Below are 23,355 nucleotides of genomic sequence, written 5' to 3'. Positions count from 1 at the left end.
CAGAAAAAGTGAAATTTTATGTTGACAAAGATGTGCCATGTTGTGGCTGTGCTCACTGAGTCTGTGCCTGGTCAAGGATTTTCTTGACTATTGGTCAGTCATGGGGATTCTGCAACTGTGTATTCACTGTTTAGGGACAAGGAAACATGCCAAAACCTTCCCTTTATTTTACTTACAATTTGGTTTAGCCTAATGTCCCAGGACCAGTATGCTCAGGGGACTATTTTCTATATGATATTCTCTGTGGGTGAGGGACTTGTTGTGGAGTGTGTGACTGTCACCTTCCTTCATGTGGTTATACAATTTTAGCGCTATCTTCTGGATTTTAATAATGAAGGTATCGTCCTAATTCTGCTCTGCATGCATTCAATTTGCAGAGGATAGCTTTTCTGATATCTGCATGCAGAGTTTCAATTTGATGTTTGGCTGAGATTTCTAGTTTGATGCTTAATTGTATGGCATAAAAGTCCCTCCTTGCCTTGTCTTTCAGGTCTTTCACCGTTTTTTTTCACCGGTAACAGTGTCTGGGGGAAATTGTATTAGTGGAGGCTGGGTCTTTCTTCAAATATCATTATTTTATAGAGTCATAGACCAGGTTGGAGATAAACGTTGCAGAAGATGCTGTAGGCCTTCTTGGGTTGGGGACAGCAGCACCAGGTAATCTGCAAACAAACATCCAACGCCTGGCAATAAATTCCTTATAGAGACTGGGAAGCTGTCCCCTACACCTAAGAACCCAGTGGGTCGCAGGCCCCTGTTCCCCACTTTCCGTTTCGTCAAGAGTACTTGTGGATGTTGGAGGAACCTTGTCTGGTGAGCTGGATTGGTCTGCAGGCCAAGAGGTCCCAATTCAGATCCCCCTGCCGCCCACTGACACACCGCTTCGGTGTGTCAGTGGGTACAACATCCGAAACTCGGTACACAACATCCGAAAGCTTCTCCAGCACACAGGGCTGGCCCACTGGTTTGGGAATTTTTTTTGGGGAATTTAGTACATTCCCCAAAAAACACTCACTCTGAGGGTTGAGAGGCGCTCATTTTCCTCACCCCAATACGCTAGTACACTTCAGTGAACACCTGCGCCTCCAAGTTGGGTCCCTGATCACTGTATAGTTCCTCAGGAACCCTGAACCTAAAGAAAATTTCACACATGCACACTGTGGTAGCAGCGCTCTGGTCAGGGACTGCATACACCTCTGGCAATTTGGTTAAATGTTCCATAGCCACAAAAACAAAGCGGTTCCCATTGTTTGTGGTGGGAAAAGGATGAAAGACATCCAGTTTTGGTTGATGCCATCAAACCAAAACTCTTGTGTGGTTGGGGTGTTCCCTGCCCTGCCTCTTCCCCAGCATGCTGACTAGGCCCCCAGTCACCGTTCTGATTTAACAGGCGGTGGGTGTACACACTCATGGACCCATGGACACACAGAGGGAGATGGTGGAAGCTGTGTCTGGCGATTGATGGAGTTAAAGGCCAACATGGTGAAAGTTATGGAGACTTTTAAGACACTGGTACATATAATACGCTTATTTATTAAGCTGGAGGTTTGCAGCTAGACGCTGTTGCAAATTAGGAGGCAATGCGATTCCACAGTCAATAGGTGGCAGCAACGCACCTGCACATTTGGTTTGGGAAACAATTTACAGGAAAAGAAGAAATTGTCCACCCGTCAAAAACAAACTTGGGCAAAGTACATTGCTCATGAAACCATCGTCCTCACGAACATGAGTGAGCATGAGGAGAAAGAAGATGGAGACCCTTTACCTGAATGTCCACCAATGGTTTCTCGGGATCTAAAAAGCATCCTTGTCACCAGTGTGTTACAGTTAGAGGAGATCGACGTCGGTCTTTACAGGTAGAACTGAGGTTATGCATTGCACATTCAAACTCCTTACTTAACCATATGTTTGCCATAACTGAAGATAGACCTAGTAGTCAGGTTCCCTTTACATATGTTGGAAATGTTTTTTAATGCATTCATTTTCAAAGTAAATTACATTGACTCAGCTTTACAGAACACACCTCCCCTTTTATCCAGAGGAAAAAACCACTGGATACCCCTTAGTCGGCGTTTATTCGGAGGGCAAATAATTGGTCAGGCCCTTGTAGCCGCTGCAAAATCTGTAGGAGATCATCTCTATGCGCATTCTCTTCATTGCTACTTTGTACGAGCAGGTAAGATACATTGCAGAGACACTACCGCTAAGTATAAACATAAAACACCCAAGTAAAGAACAGCTATAATAGGTTCTGCTGCTAAAAGATAGGACAACATAGCCTTTATATTTATTCTGTTCTTATCTGTACTTTTGTTCTATGTCTGCATGGGTTGTGTCTTTGCCTGCTATGTTGAGTCCCATCATGGATATACAGTATGTACCTACCAGATCGTAATTAAGCTGTGTGTGTGTGTGTGTGTGTGTGTGTGTGTGTGTGTGTGTGTGTGTGTGTGTGTGTGTGTGTGTGTGTGTGTGTGTGTGTGTGTGTGTGTGTGTGTGTGTGTGTGTGTGTGTGGGGGGGGGGTTGTCCCTAGGTGACCCAGACATCCCGGTTTTGTACAATGTCGACCGCGTACGGGACGGCCGTAGTTTCTGTGTGCGTTCGGTGAAGGCCATCCAGCGAGGGGAGCCTATACTGGTCCTCCAGGCTTCATTCCACCTGGACCAGCCCAGCCCTCTAATGCACCAGTTTTCCATGCCCGAGGTCCCACCGCCAGAGGACCTGCTCTCACTGGAGGACCTCATTCGCTTTGTCCTCGGGTACAGAGCTTCACACTGCTGGGAAATGCGTTCAAATGTACAAATCGTATCATAATTCTTTGATTATTTATTCCTAGTTCCCATCATTCCTGTCTGGGATTAATACATATCAATAGCAGATGCTAATGATAATGGCTGCTTGGTATGATATGGCCATATCTAAACCGACAACATAATCTTTCTCTTATCATTTAATATATGTTCATCAATCATTTATTTCTTGGGGTGCAGTTTTCTGTAGGCATCATTGAGCAGGATCCCTAACCCCAACCTGCTCCGTAACGATTTTTTAACGAATGAATCCCTGCTTTTCGTTAGTAGTAGTAAATCTCATGTTTTTGTTGCGATTCCATATCTTGCTTTCCAAAGATTGTAGAACAAACTCCATTTGCCAGGAATCTAACATGTGACATAATTTGTATTTGAATGGAGCAGAAAACCTGACCTGGAGCAAAAGGTGAAACAGGGATTCAACAAGGTGTTGGCTAACGAGGTACCCATTGAAGTCCGGCCCGTCAACCCTTTACAGTTCTCCAGAGAGGTCACCACGGAACCCAAGAGAATGTTCTGGGTCCGTGCCCGAGGACACATAGGTACGGCAAAAAGCAAACGCCATAATCGTTCTTCCAAACCACTTCTGTAAGGTTGGTGTGTAGTGACTATTGTGTTTCAACTCCCAAGGTAAAGGGGTCAATCTCTAATGTCCAAAGCATGTACTGTAGGCATCATTGAGCAAGATTCTTTAATGACATGTTTCTGAATTCACTATGAGATTGTCTCTAGGTTTTTCTATTTATTTTATTTTAGTCAGCTTCTTCTTCCATTACAGATCATCCCCATTTGTGTACTCTGTTCACATATGTATCTGTACATGTATTACTATTTGATGAATTACTGTTATCTTTGTTTTGACTTGAAATAATATGATGATATCTTATGTTTTTTCAAAAGGGGAAGGAAACATGAAGCTTCACGTCTGCGTGGCCGCCTATATTTCAGACTACTCCTTCCTGGGCACCACAATGATGTCCTATCCCGCTAAAAGGGTGAAAATGATGGCTTCCTTGGACCACGCCATGTGGTTCCACAACACCTTCCGCGCTGACGAATGGATGCTGTACGAGGTCGATAGTCCGTGGGCAGGTCAGTGTGTTGCTTGTGACATTCTCCGTTTCCACTTTTAAAATTCAGGTACATATTTTGCCTTCGTATTAATGAATACATGCATAATACTTTTGTTCTTCATGTCTGCTTCACAAATTGCCTAAAAAGAAAAACACTCCGAACGGACTGACATTATGTAACTTGATTCCCTCTAGGGGGCAGTCGAGGACTTGTCCAGGGACGGCTGTGGAGAAGAGATGGGGTGTTGGCTGCCTCCTGTTGCCAGGAAGGGCTCATCCGTTTAACAGCCCCCAAGGACGGGAGCAAACTTTAGGCATGGGCTCTGTTCGAATTGGTCCACTTGTGCTCTGTATAGTGCATTTCTTTTTACTCAGTAACCAAAGTACAAATATCGTTCCCGAGCCTTACTGAAACTACACCTGGAAGCCCACCCTGTGAAATCAAACACATCTCTGCTTGTTTATGCAACCAATACCATCATACTGATGGATGCTCAGCACATAATTATAGTCAGAATTCCCGAATATTCTTATTCCATAAATAGTGTAACGTTTAATGTTCACTTTATAATGTGTAGGGAATGATGAGTGAATCGTACCATTTCATGTTTCTTGTGTGATGAGTATCGTCTGTCATCTTTTATTGTCTAAGATGATGCATCCTTGCTCTTTCGAATTAAGTGATTATTTTAATCAGTAAATTGCACTGCCCTAAATTATTTAATTAAGTTCAAGCAAAAATAAATAGTGAATAAAATAAACTCAGAAAAGATGTATGTGTATTATCTTTATTCCCAACGATTAATGATTTAGGCAGTGGGTTTGCCTCAATATTTTACATTTAAATAATTATTTATTTTTACATTTTGTATTGTTTCATCAACATTTTTCAACCACATTTCTACAGAACACATTGTATATTCCGCTCATGAGGGGATATCCATTCTGCAAGCAAAGACATAGCAAAGAAGATAATTGATGGTCATTTTATACTCCAGTCCAGTTGGTGGCAGTAACGCACCAATAACATAGGCAACGACCGACCATATAAACACAAGAGGTAGCTGAAGAAAGGAGCAACGAAGGAACAGCCATTTGCGGTATGCTTCTCGGTTCCCGCTCGCACGAGGCTAGGATCTTTTTTTGGTAGCACACTTCGTGATTAACTAATACTGCGGGAAAAGACTAGGTGAAATTTCATATTCTTCAGACATGCCGCGTGTGTATGTCGGCAAGCTCAGCTACCATGTCCGAGAGAAAGACCTCCAGAGGTTTTTCAGCGGATATGGTAAATTACTGGAAGTCGACCTAAAGAACGGGTAAGCTTTCCATTTATAGGCCATGCTAACATTACGACTTTCAGCAAACGCATTCGCATTCAATCGTACAAGTGTGCTTGAACTTGTTGATTGAATGGATGCAATACTTGTTTACTCCGACAGCTAAAGAAGCATCTAGCCAAATACTTTGGTTAACCTTACAGTTCAGGGTCCAGTTTGATTTGTAAATGTTCTCGTACGGTCAATGGCTTAACGTTACTCAACCAGCACGTCCAGGTGCGTCGGTTGAATAATCAGTCGTTTCCTCAAACAAAAAGTCAGTGGCCATACAATAACGTGACGCCTTTTGTGGAATATCAGATTGAGTTGAATAGGCCTGTCCCACAAACGTAACTATCGTACACGTTTGAGTTGAAATGGGTTATGGAGTGTGTGTATATATAGATGTCAGCCAGTACCCATGAACACAATCCTCATGTGTCCCTGCAGGTACGGTTTTGTGGAGTTCGAGGACAACCGGGATGCAGATGACGCCGTTTACGAGCTGAACGGCAAGGAGCTGTGCGGTGAGCGGGTGATCATCGAGCACGCCCGGGGGCCGAGGAGAGACGGCTACGGTTATGGAGGAGGAGGCGGCGGAGGAGGCGGCGGCGGCGGAGGAGGCGGGGGCCGCGATGGTGGTGGAAGAAGTAGTGAGTCCAATGATGCATCCAACGCCACGCTTGTTTTGACATTTATGATAGAACCGTGTTTATTTACCTTAATTAAATTATTGTACACGTGTTAACAACTTTTAGCCCGCCATAAACAGATTTATAAAGGACTTCATATTGCCAGTATAATTCCAGCCCAATATGTTGGCGTAATATATTCAGCGAACTCGTTTGTAAACTAAATATCTTAAAACGTAAACGTGTCAATTTTAAAGTATCTTGTACTTTAAAAACACTAATTTAAAGTTGACTTAGAGATGTGCCTTTTTCTATTTATTTGTCGAACTAAATGTTTGAAGAGGGGCAAGCCTCCCGTACAGGTCACTGAAATATTGTTTAACCTTTTACGGAGGACAATGCTACTTTACAGCTATACTATGCATGTTAGGAATCTACAGAAAATGTAAATTCTAGACACCTTTCCTTTCAAAAGAACCCATGGCTTTGGTTATGTACATTATCCATGATATGCAATCTGCTCACGTAGTGGCCTGCAGTTATTCTGGCAAAAGTCGAGGGTAGTGTATGTGTCCATATCTTGTATAGAGAATGGGTGCAAACATGTTTTTGGTTCTGAAAGGGAGACACTTCTTAACGGTGTCATCATAATGGACTTGGTATTTGAAGTATTGTTGCAGAATGCAGTCTCAACAGGTTTTAAAACAAAACTGTATAAAACAAGGCTAGGAGACATTAAGCTCTACCTAGGAAAAGGGCTGATCCTCTGTGCGGTAGGGCTGTGCCGATTTGTACTATTTTTAAAATCTTCAGTGATCGACTTGTCTCATAAAAAGGATCTTATAACCATCCCAACAGCCGTTAACCCATAGGAGTTTTGTGTCAAACCTTTCCCCTTTCCCTAAAATAGGTGCCCTGTTCACATGCTCCACTCACTGTTCCAAAGCAGGTGGTGATGAGTGCTTGGTAGTACTTTCGGCGTGTTTACTTTCTCCATGGTTAGGGAAAAAGCCTACTAGTAGATCTATCTCCATAGGGCATTTGAAATTTGAAAATATCTAGATGTGATTTTAGTTAACACCATTACAAAAATACTTCCTGAATCGGAATCGGCGGAGACGGATCAACTAATCGTTTTTTTAAGTTATTTAATAAAACAAAGAGCAACTGTACAATATCTTATAGGATTGCTGCCTGGACGCTATGGTTCCACTCTACGGTCATAGTATCAGGGGGATGGATCACCATTAAACGGAAAAAACATCCCCAACTGTTGTATTCCTGTTTATTAAATTACCAACAGGTCATTAGTAGGTAGATCTTTTTGCAATATTTCGGCTTTGTTTAAACATTTCATCAGCTAATAAATACGTTTGCGATTAAACCCTTCTAAAGACTGTTACTCCTGATGCCACGGGGAATTATCGTTATCAATGGCAATCAAAATGACTATCGGCACACCCCTACTGCATAGATATTAATGGTGGGTGGGATCACCACCGGTAACCCTGGTGAAGAAACAACATTGGTTAGTACAGTATGTTCTAATTTCATGTTTGTTTCAAGTGTTTGCTGCCACCCTGAGTTCAAGTGTGGTGTTACAAAACTTTTAGACTAGAGTTTATAATGTATTAAAACCAAAGGAATGAGACATTTGAACGTTATTGTACTTGTATTCAGCTATATCAACATTAACATAAAGTGCTTGATGTTTCAATTTGAAAGAGTCCACTGCGGGCTGCTCCGAGTCCATTGAGGCTAAAGGTGACTGGGGGCTAAGATGACTGCCTGACCCGTTTGGCCTTGGCTTTCACCTTACAATGTGTGTGTGACCTTTGCCCTTTGACCATTGGCTGACCTAAGGGGAAGCCATGATGACGGCATCCTTTTCCCCAATAGACCAGGTTGATGGTGAGGAATCCTGTTGGTTTTACTGTTGCAAGACATGTCGAAGAGGTTAAAGCCCACACATGTTTGTATTTTAAGAGTAATTTGCTGTGCATTAATTGTGCATTAGCTGGCTCTTAAAAAGATAAGAAAGTGTCAATTCACCTAGTTGGTGAGAGGTGTGGAGCACCCAGTTTGATTTGATTGTTTAATTTTTACTAATTAAAAGGTATTTGCAAAAGATACCTGTTAAGGTATCTTTTGCAATGTAATATGTAATATTCTAAGACTAGATACTGTAAAGATTAGTGACTTGTTACTTTGACGTATACTACAAATGTGGACTCATGGTCCTATAGAAATCATACATTTCGGTCAAACTTGTATTATTATATTGAGGTAATTTATGGTTTTCCCAGGTACAATTGTTTATACAGGTGATTTATGCCCCAGTACATGCTCCCACCTTTGATGTCAACAGTTATACGTATTTTAAACTGACTGCATAGCAATACAGACATTTTGAATACTGTAATTGAACTGAAAGTGTCGTTTTTTTTATACTCTAGAACTTCAATAAAATGTCCCAACCCCTAAGTTGGTAAATTAACTCCTCCATATTGTGTACAGATGTTTCCTTATACGATCACATTTAAATCATACACCCAAAACACTAGATCAGGTACACATTTCAGAAGCACACTTTCACCACACACTTTCTTTATTTGATTTTCTTTTACTCCCCTTGAATCCTCACCTGTTAAGTGTGCGACTGCAAGGTGTAATTTCCCTGCTTCTGTGCCCTCTGAAGGTAGCGGCTACAGCAGCAGCAGGGGCAGCCGGCAGGGAACTGGCAGGGAGAAGTACGGGCCTCCGGTTCGCACTGAGTACCGCCTCATCGTGGAGAACCTGTCCAGCCGCTGCAGCTGGCAGGACCTCAAGGTGAGACCCAAGGAACTTTGGTCTGTTTATAGGCCCAGGCGTTACTCCTAGGACTACACACACCAACCTTCACTGTATCACTGACTGCTTGGTGCATCATTTTGGTACAACATAATATGTACTTCATTAATCCCAGAAAAAAATTAAATATCAAAAGTTGAAGCATCAGTAAATCTCTAGCTGCTTTCTGACCCATTTTTTTGTAACTTGATTTGATGAACATGAAGGCCCTAATGTGCTGGCTATTGGGACGTATCGTTTCTGCAGGATTTCATGCGACAGGCCGGCGAGGTCACCTACGCCGATGCACACAAAGAACGCACCAACGAGGGGGTGATCGAGTTCCGGTCACGCTCTGACATGAAGCGTGCCATTGACAAGCTGGATAACACAGACATCAACGGGAGGAAGATCCGCCTTGTGGAGGAAAAGTCTCGCCGCCGCCGTTCCTACTCCGGCAGCAGGTCAAGGTAAGAGGAGGCCAAGGGAACTAAAAGGGCCCCTATTGTACCAGCACTGTTTTTTTTGTAGTTGATTAGCCATTCCAAGATCTACCATTGGTGTTGTTCCTCCAAGATGGCCGATTGATTGTTCCAAATTATCAGTTGGTACAGTCCACTGGGTTGGCTTGGCTATGTCTGTGTACTTCATCGTTATTCAAATCAAGATTGTACATTGCTGTTACTGATGCTCGTGTGTGATTGGTTGCTGCTCCAGGTCTCGCAGCAGACGTCGTTCCCGCAGCAGGAGCAGGCGAAGCAGGAGCTCCAGAAGCCGCTCCAGGTCCCGCTCCCGGTAAGAACTCCCCCTGCTAGAAGAGATGGAAGAACAGACGTATTGGTCGTGTCTAGCTCAACCGGTGGGCGACCATGGCCCCACTGCCAGGGTTAGGGAGTTAGACTGGGGTATTATTCTAGAAAAGGCTTCCACAAAGTCGTTATTATAGTACGTCTAATGTGGTCGTAGCTTACATAGATTTTCTCACAATTTGAAGATTTTCTCACAATTTGAATTTCACCCAACATTTGGTATATATAAGACGCACGTAAGTGAACCTGGTTTGCCATATCCCATGACTGAGCTCTCAAACTCAGGATACTTCATCGCATGATATTAGTGTGACGGTTGTCAAGCTAATAAAAACAAAGGAATTTTTGCCGGGATACCAAACAGTTTTCAAGTGTAGTGTGTATATACTCAAACAATTATTCACTTTGCCTTTGCCGAATAATTATTAACTATCTATAGAACTACATCTGTAAAATTAATTGATGCATATCGGTAAAACCCATTTAAAAAGACTAATGGACTAATAATTTTTTTTGTTGCAGTTCCCGATCTCGCAGCAAACGCCGCTCCCATTCCAGGTCGGTGCGCAAGTCTCGCTCCAGGTCCAGGAGGAAGTCTCGCTCCAACTCCCCTGACAAGTCCCGCTCACGCAAGTCCCGCTCCCGTTCCAAGACCCGCAAGTCCCGCTCCCGTTCCAAGACCCGCAAGTCCCGCTCCCGCTCCGAAACCCGCAAGTCCCGCTCCCGTTCCAAGAGCCGCAAATCACGATCCCGCTCCGAAACCCGCAAGTCCCGCTCCAAGAGTGTGTCAAAGGTGAAGTCCGAGCGAGCGTCTCGCAGCCCCTCCAAGGAGAAGTCTGTGAGCAAGATGTCTCCGAGCCGCTCCCCGTCCCCTGTAAATGAGATCTGCGCCAAGTCACCCTCCAAGTCCCCTACCCCCAACGGCGACCGGCCCGCCTCCAAGTCCCCCGCCAAGCGGTCGCCATCTCACTCGCCCTCCCGCTCTAAATCTCGATCCAAGTCCCGTTCTAAATCTCAATCCAAGTCCCGTTCTAGATCCAGATCGCCGCTACAGGATTAGCCACTTCATGTAAATCGTTGTTGAACAAAACGTATTCTAATCCATGTGTTAGTTAGCAGCGTTTAACACTGGTTGAGTTTTTTTACATCAAGGGGTTTGTACTAAACTCTGGATGAATGCAGTTCTTTGTCTTGATAAGCTTATGGATTCCGGAAACGCATTTCTTAAGTTTAAGGGGTTTGTTGTTTGTTTTTGTTTTTGCAATAATGGTCTTCTTGGAATTCTTGTCTATCATCTGTAAAATAATCTTGCAAATGGGTGATTCAGGAGCTTGGTGAAATGGAATCACTTGAAATGTTCCAATCAAGATTTTTTTTTTTTGAAATATATATTTTAAAAACGAATGGATTGAACTGGGAAGATGTTGCATTTTTGATAGGTTTGTATGAGTAATGTTTAAATGGTGAAGTATAAAACACAAACTGAAACATACAAAATTGCATGTTTTGGCGTTTCTGTTTTTAAAAGTGCATTTTGAGAACTGTCAAATTCCCAATGGCTCGAATTACACTCAGCAGTCAATTTCAGGTTATTTCCTATGTCCTTGCTGTTTTTTTTTTTTTGTTTAAATAAAAGTTCAAAAGGAAAAGGCTATGGCTTTATTTGTCTACTCTGAAGCTTGATGAGTCTTCACGTTTGCAAAGCAGGAGAAGTTTATTTTGGCGGCTATCAGGTTGCCCTGATTTTCTCCCATTACCGCTGCTTTAGCATAGACTTCTTATCGGTGAGGTCACTTTTATGAAGACGTCGAAACGGGTCGGGTAAAAGCGGGTTGCTATGAAGTCTGCGCCTATGGTTACCGTTTCCTCCCACAATGCATCAGTGCAACCAGCTTGGATCAAGCTAGCAAAAAATGAACTTCTGATGGGAGGAGTAAGCTATCGTAGAACATCAAACCTTTTTGTTTGGGCGAAATCAGAAAGTAATTGCTCCTTGGGTATGCACGTAGATTGAGGTGTTGTGGCGGAGAAGCTACGAGCTAACGGTCGAATGTAAGCGTTGCTGCAGGGCTCGTAACTACTAGCTGCTCCGACAGACTCTAAACATGGACAAGGAACAGCGCAACACGGTGGTGTTGAACGCTTCAAAGAAGGAGTTGTTTACGGCTAGCAACGGGTACAAGTCTCTTCAGAAGCGACTCAAGGCTCAATGGAAGATACAGAGGTAATTTTAAATGAGAAAACACACTGGCCAACAGCATGCAACTTTGATGCTACTCCTTTTAGTTCATGCAAATCTCAAATGGGCTGTTAATTTCAATATAAAAAAAACCCTCTTTCCTAAAGTATTAAAGAGGAGCTGTCCTCGGAAAAGCTGAAAGGCGTCAAATTGTGGATAACTGCTGGGCCAAGAGAGAAGTTTACCGCATCGGAGGTAAAAACAATCACATTAACCTTTTCCTTATCACCGTTATCATTCAGCGATAAACTTAAGTATAGTATGCTATTGTGATGGAGCTGCACACTCAGGCTTTTCTCTATGGAGTCTACCACACTATAAAGAATAAACAACCAAAATGTGTTGGCAACCTGGTATTGAAAAGGGTGTTAATTATTCAGATGTGGTGTAGTCTTTGGGATTTGAAGGTGTTTCGCCATTGTGTTCAAGCTGGAGGTGCTGAAGCAGTATCTAGACGAAGGAGGGGACATCCTGGTGATGCTCGGTGAGGGAGGAGAAACCAAGTACGACACCAACATCAACTTTCTCCTGGAGGAATTCGGAATCATGGTCAATAATGGTACTGTGTGTGTGTGTGTGTGTGTGTGTGTGTGTGTGTGTGTGTGTGTGTGTGTGTGTGTGGTATACTCAATAACATATAACTTTGCAACGTGAAGGCTTGATAAGATTTATTTTCCTCCCTCAAAATGACAGATGCAGTGGTGAGGAATGTTTATTACAAATACTTTCATCCTAAGGAGGCCCTCGTATCTAACGGCGTATTAAACAGGTGTGTTAAAACCGTGCTTACATTAAGCCTTTGAGCTCACTTATGTTAACATTATATGACATAGCTTTTCACATGGCTTTGACAAGCTGTTTGCGCCCCCCCCCCCCCATCCTGTCCTACTTTAGAGAAATCAGTCGTGCCGCAGGTAAAGTGGTGCCGGGGACCACAGAGGATGACAGCACCAGGAATAATGCTCAGTGAGTTCTCCCCTCTCATCCCTCTTTTCCCCTTTGCCCTCTTGTTCCTTATTCAGGTACCTGTTGAGGCTTTCATCTGTATGTATGTATGTATGTATGTATGTATGTATGTATGTATGTATGTATGTATGTATATATATATATATATATATATATATATATATATATATATATATATAGATGGAACATTTTATTTGTAAATAGAATTGTTCTTATTTAGTAAATTAATATTTGTATTATATTAGTTTTTGAACGGATGTGGGTTGCTTTCATGTCACAATTTCCCCTGGGGGATGGGTAAAATACCGTACCTCATCTAATCTCTTATCTTGTGCTTTATTAAAGCTGTTCTGCCCTCTGAGGAAACACTGCTGTCTTTGTGTTGTGTACGCTGAGCAGGGCTCTGACCTTCGTGTACCCATACGGGGCTACGCTAAGCGTGATGAAGCCCGCCATAGCTGTTCTTTCCACCGGCTCTGTCTGCTTCCCCCTTAACCGGCCTATCCTAGCCTTCTACCAGGCAAAGGTGAGCATCAGCTTCCACACGTCTTCTAATAAATACCAGGGAAGGTGTTTGCATACCTCTACATGAGACAGCCGATATCTGACTGTTGTGTCGTGTCTTCTCATCGAAGGAGATGGGAAAGCTTGCCGTTCTTGGCTCCTGCCACATGTTTAGTGACCAGTACCTTGACAAAGAGGAGAACAGTAAAATATTGGTTAGTGCGTTTTAGTTCGATTCAAAATCACACAGCATTCCTATTTTGGTTTGGACGTTTGTGGAGAGAGCTGGTTGTGGTTTTGTGGCCTGACAATGTTTCTTCCCACCCATCAGGATGTGGTGGTTCAGTGGCTGACGAGCGACAACATCCAACTAAATCAGATTGATGCTGACGACCCAGAGGTAACGAGACATGATTCTGAACCCTATAGTAACTGCAGACAATTTTCACCGATCTGCTACTCCCCTTGCGTAGATCACAGATTACACCATGCTACCAGACACAGGGCGCCTGTCCGACCGCCTCCGGGTGTGCTTGCAGGAGGGGGAGGAGAACCCCAGGGACTTCACCTCCCTCTTCGATATGTCAATGTTCAAACTGTCCACAAACACCTTGCCTCAAGTAATAAGGTACCTACTCGATGACAAGAACGATGTCTGTAACCACTGACTCTATCTATCAAATAACAGACTGATTTTTTTGCAGCGCTTACCAGCAACTCAATGTGAAGCATGAGCCCCTGCAGTTGATCACGCCCCAGTTTGAGACGCCGCTACCTCCGCTTCAACCTGCTGTGAGCTTCTCTCCCCGCCATGACTCATTTCTTCGATCAATTCATTATTTCGAACACGTTGCCATGGGTCATACGAGCAATACGTGCGACAGCGTTTTCTTGTTTCAGCAACGGCTCTTGTAGATCTGAGAGATCTGGGTAGGGGGGATGGAATTAGAATTCAATGTTAATGTCTCTCAGATCTCTGGAAAGGGGGATCGGGTACACTTTCAATTGTGTGCCCTATTTGTATCCCTCTTTTCATATTAGCTGTTATTACTTGTTTCATCTGGATTTTTGATATTGGAATTCATCATTTTATTGCTATTACTGATAACTGCCCGTGGTCCACTGTGTGTATAAATTAAAAATTGGTTGCTGTCCACTTTAGGTCTTCCCGCCTGCGTTCAGGGATCTGCCCCCACCCATGCTGGACCTGTTTGACCTGGATGAGGCTTTCTCCTCAGAGATGGTGCGCCTGGCACAGCTTTCCAATAAATGTGAGTTTTCAGGGATATTCCGTGTCATTTGCAGGACAGGCGGTGGCACTAGATGGATGTCTTTAAATTAATGTGTACGTTCTTCCTCAGGTACCTCGGATGACGATCTTGAGTTTTACGTGCGCAAATGCGGGGAGATTTTGGGGGTGACGGGAAAGTTGGATAAAGACCAGAGAGACGCCAAACACATTCTCGAACACATTTTTTTCCAGGTGGTTGCCTTCAAAAAATTAAATCAGGTGAGCTGGTCGATGAACACATCATAAAATGAATCTTAATTGTGCAATGTCAAGACACTGATCCAATGTGTTCTTTACAGGAACACGAGAACACGGAGGCACCGTTTTCCACATTCTGATTAGATTCAGAATACTGTAGATTCATAGCCTGTTTTCAGAAGTCCATAAAACTGATGGATTAAAGCAACAGGCATGGTGGCCTTAATGCAATTTGACCATGTCTAAGGCCAGAAAAGGTGGTCTGATATCAGGTGTATAGCACACAATACATGTGGATAAAGTCAAGTGGATGTTTTGCAGAGAAGGCCCGCATAAAAATATATAACAAGTCAGCATATTGTCGAAACAAAACAATGGTGTGATGAATGAATATTCTGTACTGTAAATAAATTAAATACATTGATTAAAAAACTTTATTGGAATGTCAATTTTTAAAATAAGTATTGTAGGGGTTCCATAACAGTTCATTACCATTAATTCTGCATGCATCTTGTGGGCTGAATATATCAAATAGACCATTTACTGCCCAGCTACCTGGGGGACCAAAAGCATATTGTTTCCAACGACTGTGCTATGCCCGTTTGGGCGGAGCCTCCGGCCATATTGGAGAGGCAAACTCTACTAGTGATAGAGTTGCTAAGCGAAGCGTCGGACTCAACGTGGACTCCAATGCTGTGGATTCAACGTAGGGGTGGGGCCCGATGTCCGTCTTGATGAGCGAAAGGTCCCATGGAAGTTGGGATGCTGAAACGTCAATAAGGGACTGCTCAAAAGACACCACCACCCTGGGCTTCTGGTGCATCTCGTTCTGGTTCGGGGTCGAGACCTTTCCATCGAAGAACCCAGGCGTTTGGGATTTGGGACCTCGCCTGGTTGAGGCGTTCAGATCATCGTGGCAGGGAGAAGACACATACACTTGACAGAGAGATGTTGGAGTGTGCAGCCTTCCCGCTGAGGATGCATTTGCCATGTCGTTTGACATTCGTGATCCAGACAGATGGCCATATGACAAAGTAGACAGTTCATTCCGCTCCCCAAAGAATGCCCTGTCTAGCTCTGACGTCGAGGAACCATCAAAGCTTCTCGTGTCTAGGTATAAAGTGACGAACAAAAACATTACTGCATTAAACTTTTAATCCGATCAGAAAGAGAACACAACTTTTTTTTTTTTAAATGTACCTGTATGTAGACGTTCAGCCTCCATGTTTCCTCTCATCCAGTGAGTGCACGCCGGCAATCAGAAAACCAGGTGTTTTAAACCATCCAAACGACTCTAATTAAGTCACCTGGCGTCTGAGCAATCCGATACGAAACATTTCTCCACACTTCGTGTTTGCCCTATTTCTTGTTCGATAAATGGACGAGAATTTTTCATATATATGAAAAAAGGTAGCCTAGGCCGACTTTAAAGCCACCGATAGAAATGATCTGATTTCAATCGTGATCATTTCGTGATCATTTTCGCATTGAACGTGATAACTTAGACCAAAAACTAATTAACACCGGTGAATATGACTCTTGCTCAGATGGACATACATCGTGTAAGTACAACATACATTTTCATGAAAGGTATCTCTTATTAAGGGTTTATTAAGTATAACATTTTCGGAAGACATAGTGGAATATAGTGGGGCATTTTGTAGGCAGTTGAGAACTGCACTTTGCGCACCACACGTTGCGCAAGTGCGTCATATCCTTGTTTCCAGGACAAAATAAGGGCGCGCGATAAGATTACTTGAGCGGGGACAACAAGCTTTCCAGCTGATCGATTCGTCCGCCTTTTTCAACACAACGGCGAACAGTTTAATATCGAAGTGCAGATACAAGTATCTCCCAACAAGTAATCTGGAGATCACGATCTATTATCGACAATACATGCATTTGCACGTGCAAGAGCAAGCATATATATATATATAACTAATTCTGATTGTAAACAACTGTTGTCTGGGCGATGTCCTGGTGGTCGAGAGGGTAAGAAACATTGCAAATCCGCTGAATATTTCTTTAATTGCATCCAACTAGATTGTTACTTAAAGGTAATCAAGTTTGATTAAATAGGTTGTGAATCGGAATGCATTTCCTTTTTTAATGGTCGATTGTCTCTGCCGCCCTTTTCACTACATGAGGTTTCAGGATGTTAGCAACCAGTTTTCTTTCTCTGTTAAACGTCTTTATTTTATTGATGACGTTAATACCTTTTAGACAGTCATGATCTAGAATCAGCTTTTACGCACTTTAGAAATTGAGAAACTTCCTATTTGAGCCTGCTGTGAAGTCTCGAAGCCGGCCTAAATGCTAGAGTCAGCCATTGAAAGACACTTGGTGATCAGGCCGGCTGCAGTGGTGGGAGTCGATAGGCACGCTAGTAGTGGTCTATTTTAATCACATATTAAACCTACACAGCGAAGATGGCGAAGAAGCCATGTGTCAGGACACGGAATCCGACGTGGCAGAAGCGAAGGATTGTGGAAAAGTAAAGGTTAAATGGACGCAGGAAGAGGTGAGCCTTTCAACACGTCTGATTAATTAAGTTTTGCTATTTTGTTTCCTCAAATGTCTAACTAACTCATGTTTGATTAATGTAGGATGACAACCTTAAGGCGCTGGTTCAAAAAGTGGGACCTGCTGATTGGAAATGCATTTCAAACTTCATACCGGTGAGTTGTGCTGTGCTTTTGAGACATGCATATCAATATACTGAGTGAATATTTTATGTATTCATGAGTTGGACTGACTTAGATTTGTATTCTGATATGGAAAACTCACGAGGCTTCTATTTATATTGCACCTCCTTCTCACATTTGGACATATGCTTATATTCTTCAGAATCACACTGAACAGCAGTGTCAGCACCGGTGGTTCAAGGTTTTGGATCCAGATCTAGTCAAAGGACCATGGACAAAAGAAGAGGATGAGAAGGTAAAGTCTTCCTTGTATCTTGGCAGTGACCGCCAAATTAACTGTCACAATAGCTTTATATGAATAATATACTACTGTGGTTGTTAAAATCATCTGCTGGCTTTGTTGATGTTTTATTCATTTGATCTCTCTCTTTGTGTGTCTCTTTTTTCTTTGCCCTACTTTAGGTCATAGAACTGGTCCACCAGTATGGGAACAAGCAGTGGGCGTTGGTTGCCAAACAGCTGAAAGGCCGCCTGGGGAAGCAGTGTCGAGAGCGCTGGCACAACCATCTGAACCCCGACGTGAAGAAGTCATCCTGGATGGCCGAGGAGGACCTGATTATCTACAAGGCCCACTGTGTGCTTGGTAACCGCTGGGCGGAGATAGCCAAACTGCTTCCTGGAAGGTAGCTATGCTTTGGATGAATGAAAAGTTTTTAATTAAAGGCACCCAGTGCAACTTTCGAGGCTTAAAAATAAACATTCAATTTCTAGTCTTTTTTACACGTAGTAAGTTTCAATAACTCCATACCATTACATACCGACATTTAAGCAGCAAAGATGAGATGTCGTTGTGTGGTGAGAACTGATACAAAATCGATAACAACAACAATGCCGCCATTTTCTTTATTTTTTGTAACCTACAATAAATAAAGCAGGCTTCCAGTCAATGGAAAAATGGCTTCTCCCCACCGGCGATTGTTGTTGTTTATGATTTTCTATCAGTTCTCACCACACAACGACGTCTCATCTTTGCTCCTTGAATGTCGATATGTAATGGTATGGAGTTATTGAAACTTACTACGTGTAAAAAAGACTAGAAATTGAATGTTTATTTTTCATTGAATGTTTACATAAAGTTGCACTGGGTGCCTTTAAAGGGCGAGGATTACAATGGCGTGTTTGGGGACTAGGTGGTCCAACGACCCAGCCGTTATTGTCTGCATCCCTATCCTGAGATAATAAATGTACAATACATTTAGATATTAAGCAGATGCATTTATTCAAAGTGAATTCAGATGCATTTGAATTTAAAGGTAGACATTTCGCCAAGGATGCCTGCCGATTGGCTGCAGTTTCTTGAGATCCACACCCACAAATTGTTATCTGTGATTCAACATGATTCCTATCTTGCCCTTCAGATGCATACCCTATCCCTACCCGTATTCACTATAAAACCATTTAGGTTCATCAAAGGACTTTTAATATTATAGAATCTTCACTCGTATTGCACACCGTTGATGTCATGCCCTCAGTGTTTGTATGTATATCATTAATTAATGCATCTGTTTTTAAAAACAGAACGGACAATGCCGTAAAGAATCACTGGAACTCCACCATTAAAAGAAAGCTGGAGATGGGCTTCTTTGCTGGGGCGGTCTTCAAGCCAAATGAGTATGAGGAGCTGTTGGCTCGTGCTGATAAAGACTTGCAGGTGATTAACTGTCAGTGAAATGGCAGCAGTACTTTTTGTAAAATGACTTTGATTTAAGGCAGAGCTGAATTCTTACCTGGTTTCACAGATGCCCCATAGCTCTGAAGCGGACAAGGAGCCAGCACAGAAAATATCTACCCAGGTAAGGGGCAGATTGGCTGCTTCAAAAGAGGGTGGGGAAGTAAAACCTGCATTGGAAGTATGAGTAAAATTCCACTCGAATTGTCATGTTTGTGTTCCTGCCATATAGGGGGGTCACTGCCCCTTGTAGCGAACAGGTTTTAGTCCAGCCTGCAGTCCCATGTGAAATATAATCATTCCTTTTCTTCTTCTACCTCTGTTTACTATCTCTCATTCCGGTCCATAAAGGCATATTGTTATTTATTCAGGAAAGCTTGCACAACTACAGCAGTTACTGTCCCCCCCCCCCCCCCCCCCCCCACCTCCTTATAGTTTTTCTGTTCTGTTTCGCAGGAAATTATGACTCCAACTGACCGAAAATGTGCTCAAAGGATAGCAGCTCCTTCTGTGGATCCTCATCCTCCTTCTTCGTCTTCGAAGGAGACGTTGAGCCCCAAAATGGAGCCTGACGCCTCAGCAGAAACCAGCTGGGTGGTGGACAGCTCTGGCTTCCTCTCCCCCACCGGCCCGGTGTTAAAAGAAGTGATGGACATGGTAGATGGGGTGGGTCCGGTTTCTCCCCTATCAAGTAGTTTATTTTGATAACGTAGATGTTCAAATCAATGGGCCATCTACTACTATTAAAGCATTAAGTTGACGCTCTTTCCCAATGTGACTTGAGATGCTGCTCATTAAGAAGCACTTTGGCAACTTTCTCAAGGATGCCCATAGGTAGATTATGGACGTTGGGGTTTGAACCGTCCCAGAAGCCTCTGCTGGGAGACGAACGCCAACACTAAAGCAGGATGCTTCTTCCCAAGTCCCTAACCGGTACTTAAGAACCATCCTTGTCTGTCATACCAGGACATCGATGGTTGGTGCAACCTTTCGGCGTTCGACCTGGCTGAGGACAGCCAGAGCCCCGAGCGACACCAGTTCCGCCTGGAAGGCAGCGCTCTGCAGGAGCTCAGCAAGGGCAACAAAGGCGAGCTCATCCCCATTTCTCCAGGGGGCATCACGCCGCCCTCCATACTCCACCGACGGAGCCGCCGCCGCATCGCCCTGTCCCCTGGAGACGGCAACTCTATGACACCCAAGAGCACGCCCGTCAAGATCCTGTCCTTCTCTCCCTCACAGGTAAACATTGACTACCATCAAGTTTTGATACGGGTGTTAAATCCAATCAATCTGGTAACAAACTAATTGAACCAGAGGCTGATTATTTTTGTATGCACAAATTAATGTTCACTATATCGTTTCGTTTTTGCTTGCCATATTTTACCGAGCAAGTGACGTTACATTTTGATCCGTTCTTGTCACTACTATCTCGATGCATTCCATAACAAAGGGGTATTGTCTTTCAGTTCCTTAACATGTGGACAAAGCAGGACTCCCACGATCTGGAGAATCCGTCTCTGACGTCCACACCGGTATGCAGTCAGAAGGCCACCGTCACCACCCCGCTACAGCGAGACAAGACGCCCCAAATCCAGAAGGAAAACTCAGTGTACGTGGTAGCCATGAGCTCTCGATGTATACTCCTTGTACATGTTAGTTATTAAGCTAATGGTCCTTACAGTATGAGGCTGGATAGTCAAGAGGCAAGGCCGTCCCCTAGATGTCTGCTAACTACTTGTAGGCGTCCTTAGATGTTTATCCCTTCCCTGCTCCGTTTCACATAAAAGTCCCTTTGGATAAAACATCTCGTGATAAGAAAACGTTCTAATTTTTCTTTTCTTTTTTTAATTCATAAAATGTTCCTGTGTAGGTTTATTACACCAAATCACAAGTCAGAACTATGTACTACTCCACGAACCCCGACGCCATTCAAAAATGCCATGGAGAAATATGGGCCGTTGCAGCCTTTGGTGAGTTCCTATGCGAGTGCAGAATAAAGAGGTTTTACCTTCACAACAACCTCCATGTGTCTGAAACGCCTCCTTCCACCCCTCTGTATTCTCAGCCTCAGACTCCTAACCTGGAAGACGATCTGAACGAAGTCATGCTCCGGGAGGCTGGGATTGAACTGGTGACGATCCAGAGTACTCCTGAGCCTCGCCGCAAATCCATGGTGGGTCCTGATGGCCTCTGCTTACTGATTGACACAAGGAATGCTGACTTATTTGCTTCGACATTTGGTGTACTGGCTGTAACGTGTTTAGCAATTGATTCCCGAATGATTCCTGAATTTGTAAATGCAATATATGGTATATAAATACTAGCAACTATAAATAACCCTAACCCTAACTATTATTCTGGCGCTGGGGTTATTTGGGGTTTGCCAGCTTCTTATTTCATAAGATAATCTTTCTCAGAAGACTGGTCAGAAATATCTGTTATTCAGTTCTAGTTAGAACCATTTGTCAAAGTTTGCACTCTTTTGAGATAAACCTTATTGTCAAATGCACTTGCAACGGTTATTTTAATACAAGGAAAGTCCTCAAAGATGTATCAAGTCCTTATTTTGCTAATTGACCATTCTTTTTTAATATTGCCTTTTGCAGAGGCATTAATTCAAAAGGACAAACGACCAAATGCGCCACAGCTAATTTGTATTATTAACTGGTTGACCCCTGAGGCAACTCTTATTCAGTCATTTGGTAATGTTTTATGCTTTATGTTGAACCTCATTTGTGTCAAATGTTTTGAACTAAAGCATCTCATATATGTAATTTCAAAATCCATTATAGAAGTCACTTGGATCTAAATGCGTTTTTTGTCTTTCCAGCATCGACCTCCTATGAAGAAAGTGCGCAAGTCTTTGGCGCTAGACGTAATCGACTGTAGGAAGACACTAGCCACCAAACTCAAACCTAATAAGCCTGAACCAAAACGCTCCACACAGGTAGGGGGGTCCTCTCAATGTATGTAATGTAATGTTATTATTACTATCACTGGGAACCAAAAAACGAACTTCTATTCATCCTTTATTTTTCTTGGTCCTCAGGCGGAGACTTCGCTCTCCATGACCCTGGACCTGTCGTCTTCGTTTTGCACCAAGAGGGATGAGAACGTGTTGGACCAAGGCTTCCTCATGGAGCCCAGCGAGTGCAGGCCCCAGCCCTGCTCCCTGCCCCTTAAGCCGGTGCGACACACTGTAGCCTGAATTTAACATGCTTGGAGCGGGACAGGATAGGATAGACTGGGATTAGGGGTGTTGCTCCCGGCCCAAAGGTTCTAGGTCGAGTTCGAAGCCCGATGCCCGCATTGAGCCTGCATGTAGGTGTCCCTGAGCTAAGGGCCCTAACCTCATGCATCAAAATATATTATTCGCTTGAAAATATATATTCTTGAGCCTCACATTGAAACGTGGTTGTTATTAACACAAATGATTTCCTTTTGTAGATGTCAAAAGACTGGGAGATGGTCGTGTGTGGAAGAACCAAGGACCAGCTCATAATGACCGAGAAAGCCAGACGCTACCTGCGGTCCCTCCGATCACGAACCGCAAACCGCGCGCTCATCCTGTCCTAATTGCCCTTCTTTTCTCTCTCTCTAGACTCTCCTTCAAACTCTTTTCATTCCTCAACACGCCAAAACGAAGTCACCATCTTCCTAATTGGCTCAGATTGTAGATTATTCGAACAAAGCAATGATTTTGAATAGTGACATTTATAAAACTAGTGTATTAATGTAATAGGCTGGATTATACCCAATCATTTAGCTGGGATAGTCAACGTGTGTGTGTGTGTGTGTGGAGGACTTTACAATAGGTCACTGGTTCAAAATACCCTTTTTGTAGGTGGTTTTGTAAAACGATATGCAAATCCCTTTCTGTCAAGACATTTTTGCACTTGAAATCTGTTTGGGGAAAAGCAATAATGAATGTAAATGATTGATCAGAAGGATTATAAGCGGGGGGGAAGAGAATGTGATTTGTTATTAGTCACCTGATGAGTACAAAGCATAGTGTTTTAATAGCGTTTGAAAGTACGCTCAGGTTATGTACATTACACAATGTAAAAAATAAATAAAAGTATTGTAGAATAAGAAGCAATGAAGTGTCCCGATTGGTAGATGTATTGTATGGAGACATAAAAAAAAGGAAACCGCATGTATAATTACAGTTATTTTTGTCATTCGTATTTTTTGCTATCAATGGCAAAGAGCATTGCGCAGACGTTATGATTCCGGGTGTCGGAGCAGCTGGCCAATGCTGCGCTTCCACATCAATGCAAATTAACGTCAGTATTTCGCCGAGGAGATAA

General features: G+C 43.1%; 4 protein-coding genes and 1 long non-coding RNA gene across 9 annotated transcripts; 4 read left to right on the top strand and 1 right to left on the bottom strand.

Annotated features, from left to right (window-relative positions):
• Positions 1-1,630: 1,630 nt before the first annotated feature.
• Positions 1,631-4,656, top strand: acot8 (acyl-CoA thioesterase 8). 3 transcript variants are annotated; one of them, XM_060069379.1, is made up of 6 exons: positions 1,631-1,856; positions 2,040-2,176; positions 2,535-2,760; positions 3,196-3,353; positions 3,712-3,903; positions 4,080-4,656. In XM_060069379.1, exons 1-6 carry the CDS (start codon positions 1,726-1,728, stop codon positions 4,196-4,198), a joined length of 963 nt encoding a protein of 320 aa, XP_059925362.1. In that variant the 5' UTR covers positions 1,631-1,725; the 3' UTR covers positions 4,199-4,656. The 3 variants fall into 3 exon arrangements, with proteins under 3 accessions (XP_059925362.1, XP_059925363.1, XP_059925364.1); XM_060069380.1 differs by having other exon boundaries at positions 1,718-1,856; positions 2,009-2,176; XM_060069381.1 differs by lacking the exon at positions 2,040-2,176 and having other exon boundaries at positions 1,721-1,856.
• A 248-nt stretch (positions 4,657-4,904) lies between these two features.
• LOC132470618 (serine/arginine-rich splicing factor 6-like) lies at positions 4,905-11,122 on the top strand. 2 transcript variants are annotated; one of them, XM_060069376.1, is made up of 7 exons: positions 4,905-5,203; positions 5,654-5,856; positions 7,699-7,746; positions 8,534-8,664; positions 8,932-9,134; positions 9,382-9,459; positions 9,996-11,122. In XM_060069376.1, exons 1-7 carry the CDS (start codon positions 5,097-5,099, stop codon positions 10,531-10,533), a joined length of 1,308 nt encoding a protein of 435 aa, XP_059925359.1. In that variant the 5' UTR covers positions 4,905-5,096; the 3' UTR covers positions 10,534-11,122. The 2 variants fall into 2 exon arrangements, with proteins under 2 accessions (XP_059925359.1, XP_059925360.1); XM_060069377.1 differs by lacking the exon at positions 7,699-7,746.
• A 208-nt stretch (positions 11,123-11,330) lies between these two features.
• On the top strand, positions 11,331-15,120 carry ift52 (intraflagellar transport 52 homolog (Chlamydomonas)). The gene is made up of 13 exons (XM_060069378.1): positions 11,331-11,697; positions 11,820-11,907; positions 12,142-12,271; positions 12,406-12,481; positions 12,607-12,678; positions 13,078-13,204; positions 13,314-13,397; positions 13,514-13,582; positions 13,656-13,810; positions 13,887-13,974; positions 14,345-14,453; positions 14,544-14,692; positions 14,773-15,120. The coding sequence occupies exons 1-13, from the start codon at positions 11,579-11,581 to the stop codon at positions 14,809-14,811; spliced, it is 1,305 nt and encodes a 434-aa protein (XP_059925361.1). The 5' UTR covers positions 11,331-11,578; the 3' UTR covers positions 14,812-15,120.
• Positions 15,121-15,560: 440 nt separating this feature from the next.
• Positions 15,561-16,254, bottom strand: LOC132470623 (uncharacterized). The gene is made up of 2 exons (XR_009528674.1): positions 15,872-16,254; positions 15,561-15,781 (listed from the first exon to the last, which is right to left on the bottom strand). It is a non-coding gene; the product is annotated as an uncharacterized LOC132470623 (long non-coding RNA).
• mybl2b (v-myb avian myeloblastosis viral oncogene homolog-like 2b) lies at positions 15,654-23,144 on the top strand. 2 transcript variants are annotated; one of them, XM_060069360.1, is made up of 15 exons: positions 15,654-15,785; positions 17,096-17,192; positions 17,278-17,349; positions 17,519-17,611; positions 17,779-17,999; positions 18,895-19,027; positions 19,116-19,169; positions 19,502-19,711; positions 20,012-20,284; positions 20,512-20,654; positions 20,916-21,015; positions 21,111-21,218; positions 21,876-21,992; positions 22,095-22,232; positions 22,493-23,144. In XM_060069360.1, the coding sequence occupies exons 1-15, from the start codon at positions 15,661-15,663 to the stop codon at positions 22,619-22,621; spliced, it is 2,013 nt and encodes a 670-aa protein (XP_059925343.1). In that variant the 5' UTR covers positions 15,654-15,660; the 3' UTR covers positions 22,622-23,144. The 2 variants fall into 2 exon arrangements, with proteins under 2 accessions (XP_059925343.1, XP_059925344.1); XM_060069361.1 differs by lacking the exon at positions 15,654-15,785 and adding an exon at positions 16,405-16,663.
• The last annotated feature ends 211 nt before the right edge of the window (positions 23,145-23,355 follow it).

The sequence above is a fragment of the Gadus macrocephalus genome, chromosome 13, assembly GCF_031168955.1.
Source record: "Gadus macrocephalus chromosome 13, ASM3116895v1".
Lineage (NCBI taxonomy): Eukaryota > Metazoa > Chordata > Actinopteri > Gadiformes > Gadidae > Gadus > Gadus macrocephalus.
This window is presented reverse-complemented; position numbering and strand designations above follow the sequence as displayed.

Coding starts and splice junctions, on each gene's coding strand:
- LOC132470618 (XM_060069376.1), top strand. CDS start 5,097: ATGCCGCGTGTGTATGTCGGCAAGCTCAGCTACCATGTCCGAGAGAAA. Junction 5,204..5,653: donor GAAGTCGACCTAAAGAACGG/GTAAGCTTTCCA, acceptor GTGTCCCTGCAG/GTACGGTTTTGTGGAGTTCG. Junction 9,135..9,381: donor TACTCCGGCAGCAGGTCAAG/GTAAGAGGAGGC, acceptor TTGCTGCTCCAG/GTCTCGCAGCAGACGTCGTT.
- acot8 (XM_060069379.1), top strand. CDS start 1,726: ATGAGTGAGCATGAGGAGAAAGAAGATGGAGACCCTTTACCTGAATGT. Junction 3,354..3,711: donor CCGTGCCCGAGGACACATAG/GTACGGCAAAAA, acceptor TTTTTTCAAAAG/GGGAAGGAAACATGAAGCTT. Junction 3,904..4,079: donor GGTCGATAGTCCGTGGGCAG/GTCAGTGTGTTG, acceptor GATTCCCTCTAG/GGGGCAGTCGAGGACTTGTC.
- ift52 (XM_060069378.1), top strand. CDS start 11,579: ATGGACAAGGAACAGCGCAACACGGTGGTGTTGAACGCTTCAAAGAAG. Junction 13,398..13,513: donor AGGAGAACAGTAAAATATTG/GTTAGTGCGTTT, acceptor CCCACCCATCAG/GATGTGGTGGTTCAGTGGCT. Junction 13,583..13,655: donor TTGATGCTGACGACCCAGAG/GTAACGAGACAT, acceptor CCCCTTGCGTAG/ATCACAGATTACACCATGCT.
- mybl2b (XM_060069360.1), top strand. CDS start 15,661: ATGTCGTTTGACATTCGTGATCCAGACAGATGGCCATATGACAAAGTA. Junction 17,350..17,518: donor GCATTTCAAACTTCATACCG/GTGAGTTGTGCT, acceptor TATATTCTTCAG/AATCACACTGAACAGCAGTG. Junction 20,285..20,511: donor TGTCCTTCTCTCCCTCACAG/GTAAACATTGAC, acceptor ATTGTCTTTCAG/TTCCTTAACATGTGGACAAA.